Below are 22,864 nucleotides of genomic sequence, written 5' to 3' on the forward strand. Positions count from 1 at the left end.
ACTTTAAAAATTCTGATTTACATTTACTTTACCTTAATTTTTTGTTAACCTACGAGATTCTTTTACGTGATTTATTAGAGATACCCAACTTTAAACAGAACATTGAATATCTGTATTTAAATCGATTGACGAAAGATACTTTATCCAATTTTTGTCTTGTATATCCTGATATTTAAATTGCAATTGCAATAAGCTTTTTTGCATTTCCTCATAGTCTTTGAGAAATTGTTGCTGCAAATTTCTTACAGATGCTAAGCTAGACTTTCCTGAAAATTTGAAAAGAATAATGAATATAAGCAGAAACGAATTTTCATTTCTTTTACCTATATCAAATTCATCTTCTATTTCGATGTCCAAGTTTTCGCTCGATTCCGATTGTTGCAACCATAGAGAATTTTTATATTCATTATCTATAAATGTCGCGATAATAGGACGAAATCTTTCCGGTATTAAAAGTAAGCGACCCACATTTCCACGTTTATAACACAAATAAGCCGATTTCATTTGAAACCATTTCCTTCGAATTTGAGCAGGCGATTTATTTACAAATCCCCTTTTTCTCATTTTATTAGCAATCTGAACAAATGTGTAATGTGTCGTAGTAGTACTTCCTTGAACTGAATGTATTTCTTTAAAGATTTTCAGCATACAATCAATCTCCGAGCTCAGCCAGAAATTTCGCTTAAATTTTCCGACCTTCATTATATCTTCTCAATCACTCTCTTTATACATATATTCAGGTAGTTTTTCAAAAACCAAATAAAAACAAGATAGAGGTGAAAGTTTTTAATTATATATCGATAATCTACATTATGCACTGTTAACATTTTTCCATCCCTAACCATTTATGAAAGAAAGTGTAGGATCAAAAAATATATAATTTACTGCTTGAATTCACTTCTATCGTTTCTTCTATTATTTATGCATTTTTTTGACGATTGCACCGTAAAAATCGCCAACGCATTGTGCAAAGAAATACCGAAAACGTTTCAACGGCTAATAGGGGCCGTAAGAAGATGAATTTACTATATCTTCTTTATTCACCAATTTATACATACTTTTATATCTCCCAAGATCTCCATTGTCGTTTAGTTTCATCCAGCTTGAAACGAACAATTATTTTTCTCTGAGTTATCTGAAGCAATTGAAAAGTTTTGACTAATAATGGAAAAAATTTTAAAATTAGTATTATTACAACTTTTAGTTTTGTTAAAAAACGTATTTGGGCCAAAACAATATTATTTCGTGTAACAAAGTATAAAATAATATATTCGAAACTCAGAACATTAGATCATGGTATTACAACTTTGTCACTATCCTACACTCGTGTCACTATCCTCCACAGGAAGTCGCTCCGCATCCAGAATTACAAATAAAGCAGGGAAATATAATAAGCATACTCTGACAATAGTGGTCCCAGTCGATATCTTTTCAAGTATCCGGCAATATGATTGCATTACGTGGAGGAATATCAATTATAACGATTATAATGATCAAATGTGGCTCGCGAAATAAAATTCAGAGGAAAGACATGATTAGATTGCATGAAGCTGTAAAGTTCATAAATCGTTAGGAATGAAGAAACGTGTTGAAATTATTTCAACCGTATAAATTAGGATAAAGTATAGTTCTTCTTCCCATGAATATCACGGAACAAAACTACGTTAACTCAGCCCTTATTTTCAAACGGCTGCGGATGATTATCATTTATTTACAATTAACAGAATGAATCGATAAACATGATTTCCATCTCTAAGGTAACATATGTAATCCAAGTTAAAAATATTGTAACCTGTTATTTGTTTATTAAACCAAAAACGAAAATGATTGCATCCTTTTTAAGAAATACAAAAAATATTTGGTGAGTGAAACTATTAGCTATAAATATTTTTGTTCATATATTATTATTCAAATTGCAGCCCAGTAATCTCTTTTTCTGTCAGAGAAATGTCCGTCTTCCCTAAGAGCTATGTGGATCCAATTTTTTCCAAAGAAAAACAAAAATTAGCAAAGGAAAGCGGTGAATTTGCTCAACTACTTCATTTCCCCACAAAACCTCCGAAAAACGATCAATCCCATTCAATTTTCTACAACGAAATTGTCAACAAAATGATTAACTACATGACGAAAGGAGGAAACAAAAAGCTAGCCAGAGAATTATTGGAACGCACTTTCGAACGCATTAAACGAACGCAAATAGAGCGCTTGAATTTGGGGAAAGGTGAAAATATAATAGTCGATCCTTATGCGCTCCTATTTCAAGCCATAGAAAATTGCCGGCCCTTGCTAAATGTTACAGCTATTAAGCGAGGTGGAGTTACATATCAAGTCCCAGTGCCACTTACTGAAAAGCACTCTTATTTTCTTTCAATGAAATGGCTTTTAGAAGCAGCCCGAGAAAAGGAGAGAAAAATTCATTTGCCAGAGAAATTAGCTTGGGAGATATTAGATGCCGCTCACGGTCAAGGAAGAGTCATGAAAAGGAAAAACGATTTACACAAGTTATGCGAAAACAATAGGGCATACGCCCACTATAGATGGAGTTAAATATTATGTATATTTTTGATTGCTTCATCAGGATATTTATTAACACTTCGATAATTAGCTAAATAACATATTTTCTCTCATTTCACAGATTGGCGCTTCCAATAAAGTGAATAAAAATTTTTGATTTTACGGAAATATAACTTTGAACGTCAATAGACGACTATTATGAATCGTTCAAAATTCGTCTTATATGCGTTACATATATAAAGAATTATTCTCATACCCACCACCACTAGGCTTTTCGCATTCTACTCTCACAGTTCTTTTATTTGATATCCATATCGCTGGTATTATTAAGAAAGAATTAATCCAACAGATCACCGTGTCTATTCATTTCAAAATTAACACATTTTTAGGCAGATAATGTATCTTCATTTGAGGAATGTACAAAGTAGTTTTAAATATTCTGTCCCACAAAGCCGAGAAGAAAGATCAAAAAATACCATCTATATTAAAAAGGCAATTAAAAGACTTGATTGGAGATTTTAATGCTGCTCTGGATAATGAAAAAGTGGTGGCAGTTCCGAATAACTTGAGATTCATAGAAGCAAAATCTTATAGGAGCTCTACTTGTATATAATTTTTTATAAAGCTGCAGCGAAACTAACTTCTGTGTTTAAAAAGTATTAAAAACTTTTAATCATAAACGCAACTGGAAGGCCTGAATTAATCATGCGATTCTTATATCCATCACCGAAGGTCGATAATTTTATTCGTTTTATCAACAAAGTTGCAACATCCAGGAGGAAGATTCGGGGCCTTCACAAGTTTTTGTTAAGGATAATGAAGTTGTGTTCAGTTTACCCTCTACTGCGGGCTTCTGCTCTGACCAATTTGACGCATTTTCTATCAGGAGAATGCGAACAAGAAACACCAAACAACACATTCTTCTTTTACACACAGATGGCTCAAAATTTTCTGGTCTGCCATCTGCTTGTGCCATGGTAGACGCTTAAGAACAGATTCTTCTCAATGTGCTTAAGTACTTCAGCTTTCACAACCGAAGCCCGAGCTACCCTTCATGCTGCGAACCGTTTGTCTATATTAAAAGCTATGTGGAATCCTTCGACTTCGAGATGGTGCCCCAGCGGTGTAGCATGCTGCCTCTGCACCTATGGATGATGCCATGGGAAACTTGGACCTTCACAAATAGATACATTGGCAATTACGGACAATTTTTCACGTTCTCAGTGACTGCACACGGACAGATGGACAGACGGAGAATTCAGAATTTGAAACTTGCCAAGAATTTATATCCTTTATCTGTTCTTTAAAGTTTGCTTCCGCGCGTTTTCATCCTTGTACAAGTGCTACACCATCGCCCATAGAATATATGTACAAATGTTTCTAAACTTATCTGCCGTACCAATATTTGAATTTTTTCAAAGAAACCTAGACGTTCTTAGGTTACGTAATGCTATAGAGGTGCATAAACTTTCTGCCAAATTTGAAGTCGATAGCTTCATTTTTGCGGCCAGAAGAGTGCGTTCAAAAGACAGACAGATATGCTTAAATTGAAATTCCCCTTCAACGATCGTTTAAGACAATCACAACCCCCCCAAACTAACTACGATTTTCTAGCTCGAGTTGGAACCCATTTATATTATTAATGCCGCGTATACGTAGCTCTTTGGCCGATTGTTCGTTTATTATTCGCTCAACTCGATACTGAAATGCCGTTACCGTTCACTTTGAGGCCATTTGATGGACACCTTAAATGTTTTTAACAGAGACTTAGCCCACATCTTTGACCCCTTGAATTCATCTGATAAGCCGGCAGTTGATGATTGCAATAACTAACTAACGATAGAGCATAATAGTATATGACTTGTGTAGTATTTGACAAGTGGATATCCGTTGATGTGTGATACATCTCAGCCGAATATGCGAATATGTTTTAACATTTCTAACAAATCAATTGTAAACACACAATCACCCTCTTTTGCTTTAAGCAGAAAGACTATGCAATTTTCATTTGAAGTCCAAATGATAAAAGGGGTGGTCTTTCTTTTACTTACCAATATATATGCAATCTTTTTCTTTTTTTTTTTTTTGCTATCAATGTTTTGTATGCACTAATAATATTTTGTAATGAAGTTTTAAAAAAAAAAAGAAAAGAGCTTTAAAAAATATTTACCTTGAACTCCATCAATCTGCTTGTTGAAGTTTTTATGAACGATTATAAAAATGAAGCGGTTCTGTAATAAATAAGTTTAATATCATCGGTTACATTTTGGTTGAGAAACTTCAATTTTCTCTAATAATCACATCAAAAATCTAATTAAAAACTTATATAAATGTTACTTGAGATGATATAAAACTCCCTTCAGTTTTTATGGTTTCTCTCCGTTTTTTCATCTCCTTTTTTTAGCGCATTTTATTCATGAATACTCAAGGAGTAAAAAAAGTCGTGGCTCTTCTTGAAGATCGCAATGCCACACAGTTTGGTTGTACCTATCACCTCTCAAACTTTTGTTTTTTATTTTCTCTTATTCCGCCTATAGGTTCATGACTTTGAACATATTTTTTATGGAATTCCGGTAGTCTTAGTAGAAAGCCATGAAGTTGTAGGCAGAGTGAATAAACGAACCCTTGGTAATCGATCTTTTTTGCCCGAAACTCACCGAAATGGGCATGTTTTAGGAAGAGATGAACCACACAATTCGTTGCGCAACGACTTTCATACATTTGCACGAATACTGACCCCTTAGAGCTGGCATCTAAAGGCAAAGTTATTTTTAGATGAAGTTACTTAAGTTATTTAAAAAAGCGTGAATTCTCTTTTATTGAAAGCAAGAATTTTAGTGAACACGCCTCAAGTAACTGTATTAGTAGACTTAATTATCATTCATTCATTTACGCTATCATTCTATATACATGATTATTTTGCATTTAAAATTATTTTATATTGAAAGAAAAAAATATAACAGATGGTTCACCCTCTTACCCTTTTTTGGCTCAGCATCCAAACAAAGCGAATGGTTTTAAATGCCGCAACGAATGAGTTCGACAAATAGCCATGCGTTCAGTCACTCTAATTGAATAAATTAACTTTAATTGAACTGCTTTCCCCATGTATGTCAGAGGAAAAAAAAAAAAAAGATTTTTTTTCACCCCGATCAGTATCTATATACTGTACTATACTAGCAGAATTATCATAGTCATCCCTTGTTTAGTGCTAAAGAGCCGCTAGTATCATTACATTTACATGCTATCAAAAGCTTACTACACATACATATAACAGAGAATGATACAAGAATTTTTAATTGCAGTTTACTAATTATAATTACTGTATGTAATCGGCATCGTATTAGATAAAACATGTTTGCATTTATGTATGTACATATACAATGATGTGATGAGAACAAATAAAATTTTTTCATGTAGAGTATAAAAAAATGCCGTTCATTTATTATAATTTTTTCTTTATATATATATATATGTATATACATATATATATATATGCCTATATATATATATATTTATGCATTATTTAAATTTTATAGAGAATAGTGGCAAGTGCAGTCATTTTTTAAATCAGAATTATATTCGAACGGTTCTTATAATTTAAAAAAAAAAAAAAATAAAAAAGAAACTAAAGTATAAAATATGTGCTCTGACTCATTCTCTTTTTCTATTTTGCTTTGTATGTGAACTGCACAAATAATTAAAATTAAATAAATACGTGTAGCCATATACAATTACATATTACACTACATTAATGTATACAATTTACTTATTATCATAGAATACTCTTATCCTTATATTATATTATATCGTTAATTTGCAACATCCTTATCTCTAATACTGTGAGAAATTCTTCTCTGCTCTGATCAAATATTAACAACAAACAATTTTAATATTATCGCTTTACTTGATCGTTTTCATACAAGACAATTTAGAGATTACCTTACGTGCTAGTGTTGTAGACTACTTCTTTTTTCTGCTTTTTTGTTTTCTTTCATTTTTTTCTTTCTTTTTTTTTTTTTTTTTTTTTTTCTTGAGAAGACATGCTTTTTTTTTAGACAAAGAATGCGTTATAAGTATGGTGTATATAATAATATTTTATAAAAATTAGTTAATTAACTTAAATTAAAATTCAAGTTTTCCATAATAAAATAAATCGATTAAAACTATTATCTACGATTTTTGTATAATAAGTATGATTTCATGGATTGCGGTAGGTGTAACTCTTGAACACGCTCTTCGAGATGAACTCGACCTATTGTTTGACGAATCGTTCTTCTGCATAAGTCCATTAAGGGAAGAGGTTCGGCTGTAATTTTAAAATAACGCTCATTGTAAACAAAGGCAGTTTCTTTTTTCTTTTTAATTCTTAACTTACGATCCAAACCGCCTATATAGCGCATTGTAATTTCACAATGCCCCCAAACTGCTGATACAACTGGATAAAGTTTTTTACCTTTCAATCCTTTAAACGCAACACCAAGATATTGTTGATCAACAATAAAACTTAAGGTCCCCTCGTCCATGTCTAATGCAACCAAAAATTTATCAGGGACCAAGAAAGCCTCGTCATTTTTTAAAATAGCTGGATAAGTGACGCCAGCGCAGTTTTTGGAGTCATGATATAATTTATTTCTACCTAAATCCCAACCCCAGCTGTGCTCGGAAGAACCTACCAAACTTTGATAGCCAACTGAATGCAGCAGTGCTTCTGAAGTTGCCACACCTACAACGGCATGTGTACCTCTCTGCCTGGTTGGCCAATATATTTCCCAAACGTGTAATCCTTTCGTCATGCCCACCTTTCCGCGAATGCAATCAGTACTTTGTGCTACCGGATGCCTATGAAATGTAAGCTTATCATCTTCTTTTACAAATATGTTCAATGATCTATCCTCTGGATTCCAAGAATGCTTTAGTTGTACTTCTTTGCTTGCGGGAGGCATATCCAATAGAATATCAATGCGCGCTGGTTTTGCAAATTCTGCAGCCAATTCTCTGGGTATTATTGGTTTAAATGATGTTTGCGAATCATTTCTATTGACTGTCTTAACGCTACTACTTATTTTTTGACCCATGTTCATGCCACGGCAGCTTCGAGACCTCCGCTGATCTATAACAGCAACTTTATACGATAGGCGTAAGCGTTCAAAATCTCTAGGCTCTAATCTCGACAGTACTACACGTGGAGATAAGGTTGAAATGCTTTGAGGTCGACGTCTATCGCTTGACCTTACAGCAGGTGTTCGGCCACCCTTATATCTATAAAAGAATAGAAATTTTGATTAAAATTTTATGCATTAATGAAAAAAATAAAAATCAGCTGCTGTCCGTCTATTTAAAGAAAAGTTTGCATTAAACGCGAACCTTCTACACTACCATATAATAAAAAGCCAGCTTCTTCAAAAAACAGTGCCTTGGACACACGTAAGAGCAGCCGATTGTCCATCGAATAGGAATAGGAATAGCAATCTTCGTTCTTTTTTATATCATCATCACATTTTTATAAAGTTGTTTTGTACACTGTGTAGGGAGCAAGACATCCGTCTTACTGTGATAACTTTTTTTGTTTTGCAACCGCTTATTAATTCTTAATTGGGCCGAAAGGGACCAATTAGAAGGTCATTTATGTATCAAAGATAGATAATTATAAGGCAAATGCAAAATTAAATTATATTAAGTTTTGAGTTTACCACTATAATCTTGAACTACAACAACCGCAGAACGAATAGAATTCAAGGTTTGACTTACTGAATAGGCAAAGGCCATAATTCTTTGAAATGTCACAGGAAGCGATTACTTTTAAGTAAGCGAGATATTCACTCTAAACTTTCAAAACGATTGATTAAACAAATTATATGGAAGCACATTCAAGAGAGAATACGTAGAGCGCAAAGCCCCGTTCCTGATATAGTCAAACGGAATACTTTTACACTTTCTAATCCCCCTCTGTCAAGTTTTTTTCCCCAAATCGCAAAGCATTTTTCGAGGCACGCTTTGTTCATTAAATATAGAAGGTAGAGCATTTGTAGATGCCATCAATCTATCTAGTCTGTCTCATCATCTTAGCAAGAATGATTATAATACTGCTTTCTTGTATTTTTTGATGATGTTAGCTAATAATGAAGACGAGCATTTGAATCCCCTTTAGACCATTATAATCACTAGATGTGACATCATATCAAGGCCATCATTTTTAACGCCTGCACCTTGGACGACTTTGATATTGCTAGAATCGCTGTTTGTCCGATGAGTACAATTTTCTAGATGGATCAGGTAAGCATCTGTATGTGCTATAGATTTTTTCTTTATCCTAAGATGGTCTCGACTATTTTCGAACTGGATGGGTAGATTTATCCTGCCAATTTATTGCATGAATTATTGGGAACCAATGGAAGGACCATCCTTCAATGGTGAGCACAAAAATGAAATTTTTCTTACTTTAAAAAGCATATCAACTGTGAGATTTTCCAACGAACACATCCCATTCTTCTATATTTTAACTATTGTCACCAGGAGAGTTTTTGCACTTGTTTTTAACCCTTTAATAACTATAAAAATGTTTCGACGATTTGAGTTATATTCGAACTTTAATATCACCACATTCATTTCGCCATACATCAATTACACGTTTGGATCTCATCCTCAAAAAGAGTTATAGATATAAAATTTGCAATGCGTATTATGATAGGCTTCATGTTACAAACAGTAGAACAAACACGATATATCCTCTACGTCCTCTACCTGCTTGCCGCAAACATCACTAGCGTTTAGGGCTCCACATGTTTGTGTGTGCATGTGCACGCATGTATAAGAAACTTCAGTAATAAAAAGTTAGGTAGATTTCTCATCCCTGCTATAAAGACGAGTTATGCATGTATGCATACATGTATGTGTCCAACACAAAGGTTTATAACAAAAAGAAAAAAAAACACCACCTACTTTTTCAATATACATTTTTTTTTTTTTTTTTTTTTTTTGGATTGTGGTGTGTGTTATTATATGTACATCAGTTTTTCCAATGAATTTTTTTGCTTAAACTGAATTATATCGAGTCATACTTTAAAAGTCTTAAAGCCTTTTTTTTTTATTTCCACATGCAAGCTTTTTTCATGTGAGTTTGGGAACTTATTAATTTTATCTATAAAACAAAATTTTTTTTAAAATATTATTACATACATGCACACAATATATCAATAGCTTTATATTATACACATTCTTGGATTTTTTTAATTTTAACCATACATGAACATGCACACAAATGTATCTACAATAACTCGCTTTTCAAGGTCACTTATAAATTTCAATTCTAGATTACCTCTTTTTTCCGAGTTCCATCTATTAATATTTCAACTGAGACTTTGCAATATAATCCAATGAAATAGAATCAAAAAATAATTTTAATAGTCGATTGGTCAATAATTACAATAGCACAAAAAACACAATAACCTGGGATTCGTCAATCAAGAGCTAAACCATGGCAATCGTTAAACTGGCGTTACCACACAGGGTTGCCATGATCTCGTTTAAATGAAAAAGTAAATGACAGACAGGCTCGAAATTTCTTAAAATGCTTGCTTATTAATCGATTATTTTCGGACTGATTACCTTTTCGGTTAAAATAAATAAAAAAAAAACTATGAAAAATTTTCAGAGACAAAAAAAAAACACTACATTTTATTGGCCTACTGTTGTACTTTGTTGACGCAATCAATTGATTTCAAAATTACCAAATCATAGTTCTCTGTGTTTATAAGCCTATAAAGGTAGCTTTTGTGTAAACACTACATACTTTGAAAAACGAATAGTGATGCCTAACAAGTCTTTACTGTTTTATATTGTTTTGCTATCTCCCTCTGGCAAAAGATGATGGCTCATATGATTCCATCCGCCTTACATTGAAATGAAGCACTTCGGCAATTACAAATAATAATTTTGTATTTTCTCGAAAATACTTAGGCTATAGTAACGCAAGCAGCTACGAATAACAAATGGTCGTTTTATCTGATCTAAGCAACGTCAATCATAATAACTACATTAGGAAAAACCGTGCTTTAGAGGTCCTTTGAAGGGAATCACGAATTTTTACATTATAAATTTAGAATTTGTATAGATTAAATTGGACAGAGACAAAGAGATAGAGAGAGAGAGACAGACAGACAGAGAAAGAGAGAAAAATTTAAACCTCTGTGAACACATGATATTATTCATGAAAGGCTCTAAATTATAAACTATTCAGTGAAATATTTGAATAGAGATTTTAAATCGAAGACCCAATACGATTTTAAAGAACTCTCCGAAAAAAAACGAGATCTTTTTAACAATAAACGATCGAAACTCCAAAATAGCGACAGATTTTTACTGCTTCTAATGAAGGTAGTTTTTTCTTTGCTAACGTAAGATATTGAACCGCTATAGTTAGAACTCCATTATTAGTGCCGCCTTCTATTATAACATTCAAATAAATCGAGAGAAACCGTTGAAAGTTAGCACATGTGGGTTGATTAGTCCACAAATATTATCACAGCAGTTGAAGAAGTCTAAGTTCTAATGTACAGCAGAGAACAAATAGAAATGTGGTATATAAAAAACAAGGCAATGAATTCTGCTATACTGCTGCTAAAAATCTTCTTTCAAAGCTTTTTTATGGTCACGCGAGATTGTTGAGTATCCGAAATTCGACTAGAAAGGAAGAAAAAATTTACAATTATTGCTCAGAAACTTACGGTTTTTTTCTTTTATAATTCATAGCAAAGTTGAAATACTTTCCGTGTATATGATTTCAAAAAAAACATTTTTATGGACGATTAGATTGCGATAAAGGTTCTATGTTAAGGCAAATCACTCTGTAAACTTGATATAAATTTACCAGTGCTCTTGTTACGAATAATTGTTCTTGTTACAAATAATTGTTTTTCGAAAAGAAGGCGGACGGGTTTTTAAAACGTTCTTCAATTTTTTCCACCTGAACTCACTTTCATAAAAGGAAGCGATAAACTAATAAGATGATTTACTTGTCTGCTTTGATTGTCGACTGCCTCCTACGGTTGCTAATTCTGTTTATGGGTGAAAAATCTAGGTAACATGTTTAAATGTTTTAAAGTATTTATAGACTTGTCTCATCCCAATTAAGGGAATTTCCTTCAAACATGAATTTTATTTCAGATGACCGACTCTTTAAAAACCCGTTTGCTAGTTCCGATAATGTCTCGACCAACAGTTGCCTGATATATATCTTTATCTGTATAGAAATAGTGCGTTTTTTTATAAATTTCTATTTCCCAGCTGCTGACCACCTTGGCGAGTAGGATAATTAGTAAAAAACCAATACATTCTTACGAATAACTAAAACAACTCATTTCCACTTGGGGGGAAATGCAAAAATCGTAATCATCGTAGTTTATCGTTTGAGACTTGCAATATCAATGAATATTGCATCGCCACCTTTAAAGGCTTGTCTTCAAGAGAGGCACACGATTATTTTTGGAACAAGACTCGTTTTTACTCAAAATTACAATTTTTTTGATCCAATCAAAATTCAAACTTAAAATCCATTACTTTTTAAAAAACGAATGCTGCTTATTAAACAACAATTAATTAACTTTAATCTTTTAAAGGTTAATACGTTTTACCCAAACCCCTTGCAACTTTCCAAAATATGAAGCAAGAGGAATGCCGGAAAGTCCCATACTTAGGACCCGTACCCAAACTTCCTCAATATCATGAATACATTTGCTGCTTCCATTCAAAAAAAAAAAGAGTTTATAAATTACAAACAAAGCTGCTTCCAGTTCAACAACTAAGCAGACTAAGAGAAATTTTGGTTACTCCAATCAGTGATCACAGGGATACTACTCTCTTCTTCGGAAATATATCCTTTTAAGTCTTTTTTTCTTAAAACTAAGCTGATAGCCACATCTGCTAATACTCTCCGCCTTCAGTTAAGGATTCATTGTATTAAATAGAATGCTTTATAGTAAAAGCAGCCAGCGAAGCTAAGTTCGGCTTGAAACGGCTTTTGATACGCGTCAGATAATGTGACTTGCGTATTTTAATTTAACTCTGAGGAGTACTTCTAACAAATTGTTTTAATTATTTCAAGATTATAGTGTAGTCAGAAGGCAAAATCTCACATTTTTCGATGGTATGTACAAAAATAACAATAATAATAAATACGGTAGCAAACGGGGGCACGGTTTAGCAGGAGAGCCCTCCTACTTGTGCGTTGTGAAATTGCATATGACATTACGTGGTGGATGGAATGGAAAATATCTCAATCAGAGATTCTTGCAATTTTAACAATAACATTGACGATGTAGAGAGTTTTTTTCCGTGAGGTATTGCCACATTAACGCTATACTTCCTTTGTCCGCCTATGTCCTGACAGTCATAACAATTCAGGTCATCTATGCTCTGATAGCTTCTATTGGATATTAATTAATTAGAAGTTCAGTCTCATAACAGACGCGAGAACCAACATCCACACATAGTCAAGGGATAATTTCAGGAAGAGAAGACCAAGAAGTCAATACGTCCCATTACCAATAATACAAAAAGTGGGGGATAAGAAAATAAAAAGTGATTAAGCTCATATCGTCTTTGAACAAAATTTATTTAGATTGGGGGTAACATTGGCGGACATACAAAAGAAACATCTTTTGTATTTATAATCGTGTGCTGTTAATATGAAAGAAAATTGCGTACAACGTAGAGTTTATTTCCAAATTTCATTGTTTAGTTGAACTATAGTATGGATGGCGACCTCCTATTGTCTTATATTGCTTTAGATAATCAATCTCATAAAGGCAGGCAATTAATTCGATCTATATAATATTTTTTGTATTTTTTAATATTGGTTTTTCGGTGATATTTGCTAAATACGTTGTTCACGACGTTTTCTTTCTTTGCAAAAATACTTTGCCTATTTGCATAAATAACAGTTTTTTTTTGCGCTATTCATGTTTCGTACAATAAATTTAATGAGCTCGCAGAAACTCACCGTTTAGATTTGTCAAAAATTGATCAGGACGAGGCACTTGCAATAAACGCTAATTGTGTAAGAGGCAACAAGGACTATAAATGAAAAATTTTAGTGCTGAAAATGTATCCTTACAACGCGTAAAGAATTCTTGTTTTCTTTTTTCGTTTTTTGAATTAATTGAAATATATTGGTTATATCGATATGTACACGATTTAATATAAATTTGCAAATAAAAAAAAAATACTTCACATCAACTCGTTTTTGAAAACATTAAATAGCAAAAAAAAAAATAAAACTCACAATACATAATGACACTTCTGTATATAAATGTGTATATGTTTTGTATATATACATAAGGGAACTGTCTGAATTTTTCATACATACACAGGTTCGTTTACTTACATTCCTATCATTTATAGTTGTTTTTCATTGTCACTTTATTGCCTTGGCTTTCTAAATTGCAAATTCTTTTTGTTTTTTTTTCTTTAAAACTTTTCACAAAACAGTTTATTATAATTTATCCCACTGAAAACTCCATAACACGAAATACACCACCAAACAACAAAAACATCAGCTCCGCTCACCAGCTATTGTATTACTTAATTTCGTAGCGAATACGAAAAATTGCACCGCTGTTTGGATACGATAAAATTCATTAGCACAGCTGGCAAATGTCTCGTATATCTCGTATTGTTATCATTACATGTTTGTTATGGTTGCCACCACACATTTATTCTCAAAGGAACGTTATGATATACTTTCAGAATTAAATAAGTTTTTTAAGGTTTAAGCAAAGAATTTCGTGTTTATCGTGAGCTGTAGAAGAAGAAATTTCAAAATTATACAATTTATATGTTTATAAAAATTGAGTTCTTATACCTTTGTATATAAGCGAACGAATTTCCACTTTTTTGGTATAGATTAGGCAAATTAGACATTGAATTTTTGTTCCTCCGGAATCATATTTATTTAGCTTGATTCGAAAAGAGAACACAATTTTAGAAGAAGATAAAAAAACAAACCGATTCATTATTTTGCGAGCAATCGCAAAGTAAATGTACTACAAAAAGTGGCACAGGGTTGACTCGATATGTACTTTAAAACATTTAAAAATATTTGAACCTATATTTGGTGTTCTTCTTTGCTATTCGGCTACGAAAGAATAATGAAGTAATGGAATAAAATGGTAATACTTAACGATAGTTTTATAATGGTACTTCCTTTTGAATTGTAAACAATTTGGTATATTTTTTCCATACCTCCTTTTGAATTCATATGTTTTTGTATGTTTTTTCCATACCTCCTATTGAATTCATATGTTTTTCTATGTTTTTTCCATACCTCCTTTCGAATTCATATCTTTTCGTACATATTTTCCATACCTCCTTTTGAATTCATATGTTTTTCAATCGAATTTCCATACCTCCACCTTTAGCACTCACATTTCTCTCACTATCAGAATTGGACGCAAATTTCTGACACTAACAGAACGGGCCGCAAATTTCTCATACTAACAGAACTGATATGTAGTAAAGGTAGTCCAGTAGTTGGTGGCAAGCAGCATTGATGGATGGTATTGATAGTCTTAAAGGCTCGATTTGTGTGCAAGTTATAAGCTCATGTTGGAAATGTTCAAGCCAACAACTGCCTTCTAAAACATCGATGCGTTTTATCATGTTATTATCTAAATGTACATCATTCACATATCTATAATGATGATGAAAGAGGTAACATATCATATTATATAGGGCGGTGTTTTTGAGAGTCTATTTTTCAGAGGGTTAAAAACGGGTGAAAATTAACAACTTCAATTAAAAACGGTTTTTAAAATCGTTTTAAGTGGTTCTACACGTAAGTGCTGGATACTTGCAGACATTATTTATATAGAAATTATGCTGCAAAATATACTGTACATTCCGATTTTCAAAAATGAATGTTTTCTTCAAATTTCACGCAATAAATAGACATGTTCATCTTTTAAATTAAATTAAATGATGTATTTAAATTAAATTACTTTTATTCTTTAAAGAATTTGCAAGAAGGGGAATTCATATATATTTTGGGCATCCTTCAATATGCGGGCTTTCATGAAACGTATACCTTTGCATGAAAATAATGGGTAATTTTTGATGTATTATTATCAAAACCTGCGTATATTTGCATCAAGCGAATTAGTGTAACGTACTTAGCGTATGGCTCTTTTTTTCTTTTGATATATTTACGAATCATGTTTGCATTCATCCTTCCTTTGCCTTTGCTGTTTATCAGCAAATACAACAACCTTTACGCGGACTTATATTTTTGCGTTTGTAACTATCCCATTATTGCACTTCTTGTAAAAATCTTGCACAAGACGCAAATGTACCGAATCCCGAAAAATGTGATCAATTAAATTAATGTGTTTCCATGCTCACCTTTTTTGTTGAACCACTTCACTCCAATTTCAGCGAACTATTTTGAACCTCAATCTGCTGCGTCGCTGCAGACAATTTGCGACCACCGCAAAGTGAAGGATCATTTGAATACTGCAGCGCTCGACCTATAAAGCTGATGTTGTTGTTCTTTGTGTGGAGGCATTACAATCGAGGCAATTGGGTGAACAAGTTAAAAGATTGTGATTGTAGCTCAAATAGTACTTGACACTGATTAAAGCTATGAAAAATGTTACGGAAACCACACGTCTTGACAATTTTCTTTTCGATATAAAGAATGATAATAATCAGTAGAACTATAATATTTTTAAAACCAATCGGAATTTTAAGTCGATAGCTTCTTCACTTTTGCGGCCAAGAGAATATTTAAAATAGACATTACGCAGGCAGACAGATGGCCAAGATTAAATCAATTCGGGCTTTGATGCCGATTAAGAATAGCCGCCGTCTCTGAAGCTTTCTTCTGGTCAAACGTTTTGATCAATTGAATATGTCCCTCCCTCATCTTTCGGTGATGAGTATAAACATGATGAAATCTTGTAATTTATCAGTGATGAGCGAAAAAGCCAAAAAGCAGAAGTGTTCTCAGTTTGAGGTTGGGCGCGTTTTCATTACCGGCTTATGTGCAAGATTCTCAGACAGACATAGGTTAGTGTATGCATGATAGGGTCTTTGAAGGTTTGTCAAAACTTATGACAAAATGGGTGCGTCTTCCCTCCTTCCTGAACACATCATGAAATCATGTTTTTTTCGTATAAAAAATTTCACTTTATTTCTATGATTTTAGTGAACCAACTCAAAAAAAACTCCACTTCGATGTATATATTCTGATATGTTATCACTAGTTTATAATGCTTAATAACTGTTGTTTTCACATAATTATTCATAACAGCAGAGTTTTGCATTCCACGCGGAACATTTCGACAAAAATCATTATATCATATACCACCGAGTAATTCCGCCTGATTACTTTTATACGAATTCTTAATTGTTTTTTTAACAGATACGTAAAAAAAAAAAAAAAAAAAAAAAAAATTAAAAGAATTAATGTTAATAAAAACTTTTTAGCTAAACTATTGATTAAAGAGAAAAGACATATTTATAGGAATTTGGATACTTTGCGTCAACATAAACCTCAGCTTTTAACATCACCACACCTGATGGATTAACTTTGACTTTAATTTTTGTACTTGGATAGAGAATTCCATAGTCGACGTTTTCATACAAATCCTAAAAAGTAAATTCAAATTTATTATATACATAAGAAGTATAATAAAATTCCATACTTCTACTAAGTATCCATTTAAAGATATTAGCCCGAGTTCTTTAAGAGTCACAGATATATCCGAAGGTGTGCCATCCGCTCGCCTGTTAACAAATGCTATTGCGTAAGAATAAAATGTACCAACAATCGGATTGATAGGCCTGGACCATATTTCGATTCCTCGATGCTTGTATATTCGTCTACCTTGTATGCCCAGTGGATCTTGATCAACTGCGATAATTTTTCTATTCAACAAAATTTCTTTAAATTCTGGCCGTATTGTTCTTAAGTCCACGGACATCAATAAAGGCGCCGCAAGAATTGACCAAATTGCGAATTGTGTTTTCGCCTGATCGTAACTCAATCCAAAATTACCAACAATCAACTGTAAATTGTTAAACGAAAATTACATTAAATATAAAGAAAAACATAATCCTTGGACAGCTGTTATCCCATCACAGGTGAGCCTTAAAATGTAAAAGCGATGCCAAAAGAAAACATTAAAAATTTCCGATGCGAACAAGCTCCAACAGAATAAATTTTAATCTGATCATCCTATAAATGTTAATTTACAGAATTTTTGTACCCATCATCAAGGCAGGGGTTCCATTGCCCTGAAATGTCCTTCAAAGACCATGTAAACTATGGGGAAAAGGGAAAGGCTGAGGGCTACAATGTCTACATTTTTTTTATTAGCTGACATAATTGTTTAAAGAATCAAAAATGCTATAAAGAGATTAATGGGGGCATGGCAAATTTGTCGAATAGTCCGAATATTTGAGTTTTGAATTATAATTATAGTAGAAGCTTGCTATAGCATAACTCCTTTAATTTTTATTGTTATACCGATCACCGCATCTTGTCTAAATGTTTGCAAATGTTTGCCCATGATGGAGTATTAGAGACCACAAAAAGTATATGTTTTCTGGACCGCATCAAATATGAAATCGATTTAGACATGTCCGTCTGTCCGTCTGTGTAATGTCTGTTGTAAGTAATCTTTGAATCGCAAAAATGGATCTATCGACGTCAAATTTCCCAGAAGCATTGAAAATTCTTGCACCCAAGTTTCTATTGCAAATGGGAAAAATCGGTCGAGAAACACGCCCATAGCACCACTTAAACTGAGAACACCTCTATTTAAAAGGGAGAAAAAAAATTCGGGTTTTTGCTCATTACTCACAAGTCATAACAGATAAATGTACAAAAATGTGAAAGTATATTCTATGGGCGTTGCTATAGCATCCGTATAAATATGAAAAAAATTAACCAAAATTGTATTTTTTTTTTCAATACCTTTACAATCATTTCTATAAGGACTTTTCAAAATAACGGAAGGACATGGCTAAATCGACAATGTAACTGATTAAAGGGTGTTCGTCATTAGTCCATAGCCCATGAGTATTACAACTTACCCATGCTTAGATAAACATTTTACAGCTCAGTGCAAATGCTAAATGCTTTTTATCCTCTTTAATGTGTTAGTGAACTTGAACTATTTCTGATACATATGCAATTTTAAATGAATTCATTTGTTTAAATGTGTTTTAAAGAGAGCTTCTCAACAGTATTTATCCTCGATTTAGATCCTTTTAAATTCTAAAGTCCACCTATTTACATGTAAATGGATCGACATGCTTTCATTTTAAGACTTTTACGTTTTTAAAATACTTACCATATCGGGATCATTCCAATGACCTGGACCACTATTCGGTGCAATTAGATCTTGGTTATTACCATAGTAATCGATAATGCTTTCGACTGAAACCCAAGAATCTTGAACGTCGTCATAGTTTCTCCATAAATTACAATTTTCTTTAATCGATGTATAATTTGGCCTGATTCCGGCATAAATTTGGTATACTGGCCAACTGCAGGAAAATACCATGGGTCTGCCAGTTTTATTTAAAATATCTTGAAATTCGGAATAACCCTTTTCCATTTCGTGAGGGAATGCATAACATCCGTCCAGCTTAACATAATCTACCTTCCAGTCAGCAAATAATCTAGCGTCCTCATATTGATGCCCTATTATACCCGGGTAACCTGCACATGTATAATTTCCGTAATCTTCGTAAATACCGAACTTCAAACCTTTCGAATGAATCTAATAATAAAAAAAAAAAAATAATAATTTAAAAATAATAATAACAAATAAAATTCGAAAGTTACACTTTATACATTTACTTACATAATCTGATAATGCTCGCATCCCACTGGGAAAGCGACTTCTGTCAGCTATAAGCTGACCACTGGGCGATCGATGTTTTTCCAACCAACAATCATCGACATTCACGTACTCGTAGCCAGCTGCTGCATAACCTTCAGTAATTAGAAGGTCTGCCATGACTTGAAATAATCTTTCACTGTAAGATGACATATATATATATAGATATTCTGTAGATCAAAAATATTCAGAAATATATTTGATATTACAGTTATTCTTTACATTTTGTCTACTGATTGTCTACGTAATGTCGACGTTTATATTTCACATACCTTATGCAATTGTCTGGATCGTTTTTACAGTCGGTATTACAACGAAATCTTTCCCACGATAGCCATCCCATTGGCGGAGTTCTAACTAATCCATTTTCCAAGGCGTTTGTGTACTCTGTAACAAATACAATTACCGTGATGTAAAAAATTGAGATGCATTGATTCATCACTCCTAAGAAAAAAAAAAAATGATTAAATAAGAAAACGTAGCATAAACAATAAATTCATTTTAAATTATATTTTTGAGATACGTTATCCAAATTTAGCTTAAACTCTGAAAAAATATCACATTTAACAAAATCGTACTTTCCGAGCACATACAAGTGACAAGAAATAATGGTTTCTTTTGGGGGGGAAAGAAATTGACTCTTGTCGAATATAACCTCACTTTTTTATTTGTATTTTTATTCTTTTTCTTTATTTATTTATTTAATTTTTTTTTTTTTTTTTTTTTTTTGTAATTTTTTATGTATCATGTAAAAAATTCTTGTTTATTAAAGATTTACATGTAAAGTGGAAAACCAAATAATTCCGTTAAGCATTAAACCAACGCATATATAATAAATTAATCTAATGTTTTCATCATATGTATGCTAGACAACTTACATAGCTGTTAACCGCATAAACCAATCAAGGTTATTACTATTATTATGATTATTAGTAGTATTATGGTGAATATACAAGTGAACATGAAATTTCCTATATACGTGTACTGCATACAATTCAAAATGTGGCAACAAAAGAGCTTCACAAAAATGAAGAAACATTAGCTATACATTAACTATATGCCCTTTAGGATCATTTTTTGACACGCTTCAACTTGCTTGATTAATTGTGGGTTTATGATAATGATAGTCTGTCGATTTATATAATAAATAAATAATTACGCCAAAGTTCAAATCAATATCATCTTATGTTTGGGCACATGGTTAATATTTCATGATTTCGTTTTTTTTTTTTTTTTGTATAATGACCATCATATCAAACTCTCAGAGAGCTTAAACGATTACTTTTTTTCCCATAAATAGTGCAGATACTCCTACTTGATAGTGCCCATCCTCTTTTTTTGCCCTCGAGTTTGTTTATTTCGCCTAAATATATTATAATAACGGTAAAGTGATAAAATATTTATTTTATAGAATTTGAATTTTTCTTTTGTACCCTACACCTAGGTGTATTAAATTTGTGCGGATATATCAAACATTCAGAATAACTTGAAATAGATCCATCTTTTATTATATCGATCGATTCAGAATCACTTCCTGAGTTCATTTAAGCTCGCCTGTCCGTCTGTCCGTCTAGTTGTCTTTCTAGTCTTCTTTCGTTATCGTGATGATTGTAACTAACTACAAACTTGGCGCAAACCTTCTGTAACTTTTACACTTTTTTTTATATCTTGATCAGCATAAAGTCTTGAACCGATTTGAACATATCCGTCTGTCCTCGTTATGACGAGTATAAACATTTGACGATGCAGCTTCAGCTTTAATTTTTCAAGCCCTCTAATGACAACTCATTCAATAAGGTCTTAGAATGACATATACAAGAGGAGTGAATATTGACGAATTCATAAGATTTTTAGATATTATCTGCTTTTAAATGAGAAGTGTCAAAATTTTGTGATATTCCGTTAGTTAACATTTTACAATATCTTTTATGACGCTACTCTTGTAATTTTAATTTCAACCTACCAACTCATTGAATGCAAGTTAAAAAATTGTAGACTAAGAATTAATATATATATTCAATAACAATATATTTTCTTGCCCAATACATTAGCAAATCACACACAAGCATATCCATCACTGTACATAAGTAATATTAAGTAGTGTAGTATATCGTTTATTGAAATAAACGTTCTCTTGTCGTAGATCCAATCTGTTCAATAATTTCCTATTGTGACATTTCAAAATTGTATAATAATTTCATGTTACGTAATTAAAAATTGTAACGCACATCCGATTGATGACTACTAGCTGGTTGGTAGACCGGTTGGCTAATGAGCGACAATCGTGTAGATGCCATTAGTGTGAATTGAAGTAACACCAGTGACTTTTACTTTTGACAATTTCAGGCAAATGTTAAATATATTTTCCCGCAAAAATAATGCTTTTTCCGAAAATGTAACTCTTTTAACAGAACGGACGCCCTCTTGAGCCCTCTTTATACTTAACGGATTAAGGATTTGACGAATTTGTATTCTGGCCGCACAAGCGCATTTCGGTCGTATCCACTAGATTAACCAATGTTTAAGCCATGGCTCGGAATGTCCTGTAAGTCTTTCGATAAAATTGAAAATCATCTCAAAAGAAAGTCATATCATCCTGCAATATAGTTTGTAATTGTTTCCAACCACATCTTAGAGATTTTTCGGTTAAAAGTTTTTTTAATACAAAGAGACTATTTCCAAAGCCGTTAACTGTATACATGTATATGTTGTAACACTTGCACTTTTCTAATCTCAATGCAATGTTTTGTATCTCATCGATGGAAAATTTTCGTTTATTATGGTTGTCATTGAACTTTTCTTTCTAATAAAAGCATTAGCTTCGCTTAATTTCTTAAAGGAATCCAGGAAAATACATTTTTGTAATTATATTTATATTATACAATCCAATGCATTCAATGTACATTTAAGCGTTTAATTTATTCCAACCAAAACTTGCTTCAATGCACTTATGCTGTTGATGCCAATTTGTTGCATATATGAGTTTATATATAATATATATATATATATATATATATATAGGTAAACAGGTATGCTAACATATGGATTTACTTTAAAACAATTACAGTTTTACACATATTTCTAATATAATTAAATTGTTAAAATAAATAACTTATACATAATTAAATTTAATTTCACCCACACTTTATCCGAGTATTATTTAAATAATTTTGCACTTACATTTGTAATGTTACTTAAAACTATTTGAGTTATGTACAGTTGAAATTGAAGATTATAGTATACTGGAGAAACTTTATATGTGGTCATTAAGAGAAACAAAACAAACTTCCGTTATTGCAAATATTGCAAAGTGGAGAATGAATCTTTAACATATATCAATAAATAATTTTTATCACTTTACAATGCCTTTCATTTTAATTAAATGGTTTATCTCAATATTCATGATAATTATGAAAAAAGTCTTATTATATTTTCTCCCGCTTTTA

General features: G+C 32.3%; 4 protein-coding genes across 7 annotated transcripts; 1 reads left to right on the forward strand and 3 right to left on the reverse strand.

Moving 5' to 3' along the window:
* Nucleotides 1–57: 57 nt before the first annotated feature.
* On the reverse strand, nt 58–702 carry LOC119634172. The gene is made up of 2 exons (XM_038028185.1): nt 324–702; nt 58–266 (listed from the first exon to the last, which is right to left on the reverse strand). The coding sequence occupies exons 1-2, from the start codon at nt 700–702 to the stop codon at nt 91–93; spliced, it is 555 nt and encodes a 184-aa protein (XP_037884113.1). The 3' UTR covers nt 58–90.
* Nucleotides 703–1,801: 1,099 nt separating this feature from the next.
* LOC119634171 (28S ribosomal protein S7, mitochondrial) lies at nt 1,802–2,654 on the forward strand. The gene is made up of 2 exons (XM_038028184.1): nt 1,802–1,861; nt 1,920–2,654. Exons 1-2 carry the CDS (start codon nt 1,824–1,826, stop codon nt 2,545–2,547), a joined length of 666 nt encoding a protein of 221 aa, XP_037884112.1. The 5' UTR covers nt 1,802–1,823; the 3' UTR covers nt 2,548–2,654.
* A 3,948-nt stretch (nt 2,655–6,602) lies between these two features.
* Nucleotides 6,603–14,083, reverse strand: LOC119633883 (protein gustavus). Of its 2 annotated transcripts, none has more exons than XM_038027685.1 (3): nt 13,898–14,083; nt 6,893–7,776; nt 6,603–6,823 (listed from the first exon to the last, which is right to left on the reverse strand). In XM_038027685.1, the coding sequence occupies exons 1-3, from the start codon at nt 13,906–13,908 to the stop codon at nt 6,684–6,686; spliced, it is 1,035 nt and encodes a 344-aa protein (XP_037883613.1). In that variant the 5' UTR covers nt 13,909–14,083; the 3' UTR covers nt 6,603–6,683. The 2 variants fall into 2 exon arrangements, with proteins under 2 accessions (XP_037883613.1, XP_037883612.1); XM_038027684.1 differs by lacking the exon at nt 13,898–14,083 and adding an exon at nt 9,833–10,030.
* A 2,880-nt stretch (nt 14,084–16,963) lies between these two features.
* Nucleotides 16,964–22,699, reverse strand: LOC119633318 (alpha-N-acetylgalactosaminidase). 3 transcript variants are annotated; one of them, XM_038026817.1, is made up of 6 exons: nt 22,599–22,699; nt 19,691–19,862; nt 19,383–19,557; nt 18,867–19,298; nt 17,214–17,576; nt 16,964–17,157 (listed from the first exon to the last, which is right to left on the reverse strand). In XM_038026817.1, the coding sequence occupies exons 2-6, from the start codon at nt 19,855–19,857 to the stop codon at nt 17,008–17,010; spliced, it is 1,287 nt and encodes a 428-aa protein (XP_037882745.1). In that variant the 5' UTR covers nt 19,858–19,862; nt 22,599–22,699; the 3' UTR covers nt 16,964–17,007. The 3 variants fall into 3 exon arrangements, with proteins under 3 accessions (XP_037882745.1, XP_037882746.1, XP_037882743.1); XM_038026818.1 differs by lacking the exon at nt 22,599–22,699 and adding an exon at nt 21,647–21,769; XM_038026815.1 differs by lacking the exon at nt 22,599–22,699 and adding an exon at nt 19,997–20,099.
* Nucleotides 22,700–22,864: the final 165 nt, after the last annotated feature.

The sequence above is a fragment of the Glossina fuscipes genome, unplaced genomic scaffold, assembly GCF_014805625.2.
Source record: "Glossina fuscipes isolate IAEA_lab_2018 unplaced genomic scaffold, Yale_Gfus_2 2, whole genome shotgun sequence".
NCBI classification, from domain to species: Eukaryota; Metazoa; Arthropoda; class Insecta; order Diptera; family Glossinidae; genus Glossina; species Glossina fuscipes.